Source organism: Sapajus apella, unplaced genomic scaffold, assembly GCF_009761245.1.
Source record: "Sapajus apella isolate SASKATOON/1434 unplaced genomic scaffold, GSC_monkey_1.0 scaffold53, whole genome shotgun sequence".
NCBI classification, from domain to species: Eukaryota; Metazoa; Chordata; class Mammalia; order Primates; family Cebidae; genus Sapajus; species Sapajus apella.
Genome location: NW_022436993.1, coordinates 14,563,450 through 14,571,328, shown reverse-complemented (window position 1 = coordinate 14,571,328; position 7,879 = coordinate 14,563,450). Strand labels below are relative to the sequence as shown.

The following is a 7,879-nucleotide window of genomic DNA, read 5'->3' as shown; positions in this document are numbered from 1 at the left end:
ATTATACTTCATTGCTGTATTTTGATTTATAAACATGCCACTTCTTTCTAATCTGTTTCCTGTTGATGACAGTTTGGTTATTTCCTGATGTTTTTAACTGTAATGATTTACTTTCACAGCTTAGTCTCCTAGTGCCAGTAGTATTTAAAACTAAAATTACTACTTGGAGGTGTAGTTTGACTTTTTCTCACCTGCTTCTGTTGACTGTCTACTTAATGTTGTCACGTTTCAGAGTTGTAGAACGTCACATGTAGTGTTGCTTTTCATCCCAGCAGGCAGTCCTTGATGGAGATGCAGAGCCGTCACGGGGCGAGAACAAGTGACGCTGACCAGCAGGCTTACCTCGTTCAGAGAGGTGAGTCCCATGTGATCCTGGATTTTCAGGAAATAGCTACCCTATGAGAAAGATGCTTGAAGAAAAAATCCACTTCATTCTATACAATGGATTCCAAATCAAGGCACCAAAAATGTAGCATCCGTCAGTCTCATTTCCACAGCACTCCCATCTCCATCCATTACCCACCGAATCCAGACCAGACTCAGACTCTTCACCCTGCCAGAGGGTGCCTGGCACAGCCACACTTTTTCTTTCTTCCTTTTTTTTTTTTTTTTAAATTGAGACAGAGTCTCACTTTGTTGTCTAGGCTGGAGCACAGTGGTGAGATCTCAGTTCACTGCAACTTCCACCTCCCAGGTTCAAGTGATTCTCCTTCCTCAGCCTCCCAAGTGGCTGGAATTACAGGTGTCCACCACCACGCCCAGTTAATTTTTGTATTTTTAATAGAGACGGGGTGTCATCATGTTGGTCAGGATAGTCTTGAACTCCTGACCTCAAGTGATCCGCCTGCCTCTGCCTCCCAAAGTACTGGGATTACAGGTGTAAGCCACTGTGTGCACCCTGCAGCCACACTTTTAAGCCATATCTTACTGTATTTTCTTACAGATACTAGCCAGACTGATTCAGCCCCTTGAACTTGTCCTAAGCCTGTGCTTGCAAGTATTTTGTTATGCAGTGCCCTTCACAGACGCCCTTTTCTTATGCATATTGCTGTCTTCCTCCAGTCTCTCTCCAGTGACCTCTTACCCCATCTTTACAATCTATTTCAAATTCCGTCTCCATGAACTGTTTCCAATTTGAACTTCCAAAGTACTTTATTCCTGTATGTTAGTATCTATCTGCTGTTTTATAGGTGTTTATATGTTCTAGGTAGATATTTTTATTTCTATTTTTATTTTGAGACAGGGTCCCACTCTGTTGCCCAGCCTGAAGTGCAGTGGCGTGATCACGGATCACTGCAACCTCTGCCTCCCGGGTTCAAGCGATTCTCCTGTCTCAGCCTCCTCAGTAGCTGGGACTACAGGGGCATGCCACCATGCCTGGCTAAATTTTTGTATTTTTAGTAGAGACAGGGTTTCACCATGTTGGCCAGGCCAGAAGTCTCGAACTCCTAACCCCAGGTGATCTGCCAACCTTGGCCTCCCAAAGTGGTGGGATTGTGGGCATGAGCCAGTGTGCATGGCCTAAGTACTTTATTCAATGATGCGCTCCCATGGAACAGTATTTTTACCCACTACCTGGTGTTACGTAATAATGTCACCATTTATTGAGCATTTACTATGTGTGGGCACTGTGCTGATCTCACTTTGTACATTTTGTCTCATTTGAGCTCACAAAATTCTAGATTTATAATCCTGCCTCCTTACAGAAGACAGATGAAACTTGACAGAGGTAAATAGCCCAGGATGGTGAAGCTAGTTCAAGGTAGATTGGAAGTGGAATCCAAAGTTACCTGACTCTGACCACTACACATTACTGCATAGAATAGATTGTTATTTAATTATGTAATATATTTAGATTTTAATTCCCCCAAACCCAAGTGAAATTGATCCATGAAATGTCTTAAAAGTATGGTGCTGTATTTATTACATGGTTTTCATACACTAATAATAATGTTCTCTAGTTTACAATAAAATCACTATATTACAGTAAATCACTGAAAGGGAAGTATTATCCTTGATTCTAGATATAAAAAAAAACAATAACATTCAAAGGATCAATGACTGACATAGCTAAAAAGTAAAAAATAAAAAGAAGTTAATGAAATGCCACTAAGAAGAGTTTGGCCTTAGGATGCCATCTTAAATTTCATGTGAAACTGGTTTTTAAATTCTTTTTTTCTTTTTTTGAGATGGAGTCGTACTCTGTAGCCCAGGCTGGAGTGCCCTGGCATGATCTCGCCTCACTGCAACCTCTGCCTCCCAGGTCCAAGTAATTCTCCTGCCTCAGCCTCCCAAGTAGCTAGGATTACAGGCATGCACCACCACACCCAGCTAATATTGTATTTTCAGTAGAGATGAGGTTTTGTCATGTTGGCCAGGCTGGTCTCAAACTCCTGACCTCAAGTGATCCACCTTCCCAGGAGAGGTCTGCTAGAACAGAATGTACCTTCTCAGAAGCAGAGGCAATGGTCTCATTTATTCAGCAGATACTTTTGAGTCCCCTGGGTTGTATAAGGGCCACTGTTTATGCTGGGAATGGGACAGCAGAGGCAGCCCTGGATCCTGACCCCTCGTCTCTGACAGTGTGGTGATTAGAAAGCTCCCTGCTTTAGAAATCATGCTTATGATCAATATTTATCTCTTCAGAAATGCTTCTTAAGGCTGCTGAACACAATCTCAAATATTCATACATGTTACTACATTCAAATAATATACTTAGAAGCAAATAAAGGTTACCTCCCAAAACAAACATTTTGAAGGCCAAAGTCTAGGCTAAGACCAAAAAACCAAGATGGTTTGCATTGGTCCAGAAACGTCAGAACAGAGAGATGCCTGGGAACCGGAAAATGTCCTGCATCAGTCACAGTGTGTATAGAACCTAGACCTACCTAGAGTCAGGGCTTATTTCACACATGGTCTAATTGAGGCTTGAACCTCAGTACAACTCCAGAACTCGGGGAAATGACAGGGTGCATGCTTCAGTCATTCCTCCTCTTTAACTTTACCTAGGTAAGTCCTGTTCATTCTCAATGCCCCTCTCTAGTTAATTGGTCTCATCTAGGAGGCCTTTCTGTACCAAGATCTAAACCAGGGGCCCTTCTCTTTCTCGCATGGATGCCCTCACCTGGCCTAACACTCGTGTCTGACACCTTGTCACGCCACTGCTGCCACTTCTCTCGCCTGGCTTTTCCACCACGTCTGTCTCCCAGCACACAGCAGTATCTCTCATACATCCCAGAGGACTCAAAAGCATCTGCCAACAAATGAGATGATTGCCTCTGTTTCTGGGAAGGTATACCTTGTTCCAGGAAACCTCTCCTGGGCTCTGGATTTCTTTTTCCACATTCCCTCCCTCTTTTGCTTATATCCTCGTTCATCCCTTTTCTTCGCTCAATTATCCTAGTGTTCACTAGAACATGCAATGTCCTGTACCTAGAACTGAAACCATGTATTTTCACATAAGTAGAAACTGGAATACAGTTTCAATCCTAAATGAATGCACCACTGCACCTGTAATCCCAGTATATGAGAGGCTGAGATGGGAGGATCAGTTGAGGCCAGGAGTTTAAGGTCAGCCTGGGCAACCTAATGAGATCCCATCCTTAGAAAAAATTTAAAAACTAGCCAGGTGTAGTGGCGTGTGCTTATAGTCCCAGCTACTCAGGAGGCTGAGGCAGGAGGTCACTGGAGCCCAGGAGTGAGAGGCCGTAGTGAGCTATGATTGAGCCACTGCACTCTAGCCTGGGAGACAGAGCAAGACTCCATGTGTAAAAAAAAAAAGAAGGAAGGAAGGAAGGGAAGGAGGGAGGGAGGGGTGAGGGAGGGAGGGAGGGAGGAAAGGAAAGAAGGAAGGAAAAGAAAAAAATCCTAAAATAGGCCAGGTGTAGTGGCTCAAACCTGTAATCCCGGCACTTTGGGAGGCCGAGGTGGGCAGATCACGAGGTCAGGAGTTCAAGACCAGCCTGGCTAACATGGCAAAACCCTATCTCTACTAAAAATACAAAAATTAGCTGGGTATGGTGGTGTGAACCTGTAATCCCAGCTACTTAGGAGGCTGAGGCAAGAGAATCACTTGAACCCAGGAGGCAGAGGTTGCAGTGAGCTGAGATCGCAGCACTGCCCTCCAGCCTGGATGACAGAGCGAGACTCTGTCTCAGAAAAAAAAAAAAAATCTAAAATAATAAGGAAGCAGGTATCATTTGGAGAGATTTTTCTCTATGTGCATCGTGATGACTTTAAAGACCAAACACTTGCGGTCATGCCCCACTATGTATTGAATACAAAGTTGAACTGATATTAACGCTCACCATCTGTTCTTCAAGTGAAACAAACAAAACTGCCTGCAAAATAGAACTAATGGAATGATATTTCATTTCATACTTATTCTCAGGAGCTGAGGACCGGGACTGGCGGCAACAGCGGAATATTCCAATTCATTCCTGCCCCAAATGCGGAGAGGTTCTGCCTGACATAGACACGTTACAGATTCATGTGATGGATTGTATCATTTAAGTGTTGATGTGTCATCTCCCCAAAACTGTTGGTAAATGTCAGATTTTTTTCCTCCAAGAGTTGTACTTTTGTGTTATTTTTTATCACTCAAATGTTTTGCGTCCTTATTCTCATTTTAAAAGAAAGAAAACAGGCTGGTTGCAGTCAGCCGAGATGACACCACTGGCACTCCAGTCTGGGTAACAAAGCGAGACTCCATCTCAAAAAAAAAAAAAAAAGAAAGAAAGAAAATGTACCTGTTCTAAGTAGAAGACCTTTGGTGTAGTTCCATCAACTTGCAAAGTAGAATTCTTACCTACCACTCTTCTGATAGTAACTTTAGTATTTTTTATGTTTGGTTGATTTGAGCAGCTGCACCACTCATGCAGTTAGCTAGCATGTGACATCATGTGACAAAGTTCATGTCATGAGAGGGAAGAAACCTCACTGATTAATTTTAAGAATGCTTTAGGGATGCAGGAACAATGAAGTGGCCACAGATTTAATCAAGAAAAATGTTTTTGAAGTATTTTTTAAAATACACTATATTGTTACTTTTCTTCATTTAAAATGAATCCATTTGAGGTTATATGTGTATGTTGTAGTTTTACTGCAGCCACAACAATTGTACCGAAGTTTTCACATAGTCACTGTGAGCCCTTACTTAATATCAAGACAAGTGAAGGAATACTGATACAGATGAAATAGATAACATTGGCCTCACTGGATTTCTTTGCCCATTCACAGTGTAAAGAAGTTACCTTCATTCTTTTGCATCTATGTTCATCTGAGATGTTGGCCTATAGTTTTCTTTTCTTGTAGTATCTTTGTCTGGCTTTGGTATCAGGGTTTTTGATCTTCAAGAATGAGTTTTGAAGTTTTCTTTTTTTTTTTAAAGAAGAGATTCTTTCTTAAATGTTTAGTTTAACTCTGTCGTTGAGCTGTCTGGTCCTATGTCTTCCTTGTTGGAAGGTTTTTAATTACTGATTCAAGTCCCTTATGTCTCCTCAGATTTTCTTGAAATCTTCGTGACTTCAGCCTTAAAGGTTATATGTTAAAAGGAATTTATTTGTTTCTTCTACGCCATCCAACTTATTGGCCTATAACTGTTCATAGCAGACTCTTAAAATCCTTCTTATTCCTGTGGCATCAATTATAATGTCTCCTCTTCCATTTCTAATTTTATTTGATTCATATCTCTTTTTCTCAGTTTAGCTAAAGGCTTATCAATTTTGTTGATATTTTCAAAAAAAACAACTCTTAGTTTTCTTTTTAAAAATTGTTTTCTGTTTTTTATGTTGGTTGTTTCTGCTTTAATCTCTATTATTTTCTTCCTTCTGCTAACTTTAGGCCTAGTTTGTTCTTCTTTTCTAGTTCCTGAAGATGTAAAAGTTAGGCTGCTGACTTGAAATCTTTATTCTTTTTTAATGCAGGCATTTACCTGTATACACTTCCCTCTTAGTAATGTTTTTGCTGAATCCTGTAAGTTTTGGTACATGGTGTTTTCATTTGTCTTAAGATATTTTCTAATTTCTTTTTTTATTTCTTATTTGACTCACTGATTGTTCAAGAATGTGTTACTTAATTCACATACTTGTGAATTTTCCAGTTTTCTTCCTGTCTTGATTTCTAATTTCATTTCATTATGGCCAGAAAAGATACTTGGTGTCTTGTCTTAGATTTGTGAAGACTTGTTTTGTGATCTAACCTGTGAGTTCTCTTAGAGAATGTTCCATTCATGCTTAAGAAGAATGTGTGTTCTGCTGCTGTTGAGTGGAATGTTCTGTATATGTCTTTTAGGTCCATTTGGTCTATCATGTTGTTCAGGTTCTCTGTTTCTTTCCTTTTCCTTTCTTTTCATGGAGTTTCACTCTTGATGCCCAGGCTGGAGTACAATGGCACAATTTCAGCTCACTGCACCCTCCGCCTCCCAGGTTTGACTGATTCTCCTTCCTTAGCCTTCCGAGTAGCTGAGATTACAGGAACACACCACATAGCCTGGCTAATTGTGTATTTTTAGTAGAGATGGGGTTTCACCATGTTGACCAGGCTGGTCTCGAACTCCTGACCTCAGATGATCCACCAGCCTTGGCCCCCCAAAGTATTGGGATTACAGGTGTGAGCCACTGCGCCTGGCCAGGTCCTCTGTTTCATTATTGATCTTTTCTATGAAGGTTCTATCCATTATTAAAAGTGGGTATTAAAATCTCCTACTATTACTGTTGTCTGGTTCTCCCTTCAATTCTGTCATTCGTTGTTTTACATATTTAGGTGCTCTGATCTTGTGTGCATAAATATTTATAATTGCTATATCTTCCTGGTTAATTGACTCTTTTATCATTATATAATGTTCTTCATTATCTTTTGTGGCAGTTTTTGAGTTGAAATCTCTTTTGTCTGATGTAAGAATAGCCATCTGTGCTTTCTGTTACCATTTGCATAGAATACTTTTTTTGCATCCTTTCATTTCTAGCCTATGTGTATTCTTAATTTTAAAGTGAATCTCTTGTAGACTCCATATAGTTGGGTCTTTAAAAAAAAAATCCATTTAACAATTCTATGTATTTTGATTAGGAAGTTTAATCTATTTACATTTAAAATAATTACTAAGGAGAAGTAAAAGTTGAAAATAGAAAGCACAAGGTCAGTGGAGGAGACAAAACTGGTGCCAGTAACCAGACCTCGAGGTTAAAGATGAAACCCCTCTCCCTAGTTCCTATCCCGTCTATAGATCCCAGGCATGGTATGGAGGAATCCCTTCTGGAAGGCATTGTTCTTGCTTAATCACAATTAGACTCCACCTAAGTCATGTATCCCTCGCTTACCTCATCAATCACGACCTTCTCACATGTACCCTCTAAGACTGTGAGCCTTTAAAAGAGGCCAGAATTTTCTAGGCAGAGGAGCTCGATTCTTGAGATGCAAGTCTGCTGAGGCTCCCAGCCGAATGAAAAGCCATTTCCTTCACAAACCTGGTGACTGAGAGGTTTTGTCTGCGGTGTGTCCTGCTATATTTCTTGGTTCCCTGACCGGGAAACTATTGCAGTTGGCAGACAACTGAGACAACCTCTTAGGCAGTTTGCCTTGCCTTGTGGGGCATCCCGGCGGGGGACTCCAGCCCACTTGGGCAGTGTGGGTCCTGAGAGCACTCCTGGATAGGCATTCGCCCTGGTGGAACGCTTTGCCAGAGCAGGGTAAGGCAGGCCCCCACAGCGGATCCATGCAGAGGCTGAACACCGGGAAGGACCTGGCACTGGCAGTCTGGACAACAGAAACACGGTAGGACCGGTCCTGGGAAACTTGCCCACGTTCTTTAGGTGGAAGCGTGGCCTGATCACCCACAAGTGTCGAATTCGGCACTTCTGAACTCGGCTCTCTTTCTGTCTGT

The 7,879-nt window shown here is 41.5% G+C and overlaps 1 protein-coding gene across 3 annotated transcripts in view; it reads left to right on the top strand.

Moving 5' to 3' along the window:
• OPTN (optineurin) overlaps positions 1 to 4,569 on the top strand; it is a 34,453-nt gene extending 29,884 nt beyond the window's left edge. The window contains exons 13-14 of one of the 3 annotated variants that reach the window (XM_032244042.1): positions 276 to 355; positions 4,391 to 4,569. In XM_032244042.1, coding sequence (XP_032099933.1) covers positions 276 to 355; positions 4,391 to 4,512 — 202 coding nt within the window. In that variant the 3' untranslated portion in view covers positions 4,513 to 4,569. Of the gene's footprint in view, positions 1 to 254; positions 356 to 4,390 lie in introns of all 3 variants that reach the window. The other 2 variants (XM_032244041.1, XM_032244040.1) reach the window with 2 other exon arrangements.
• Positions 4,570 to 7,879: the final 3,310 nt, after the last annotated feature.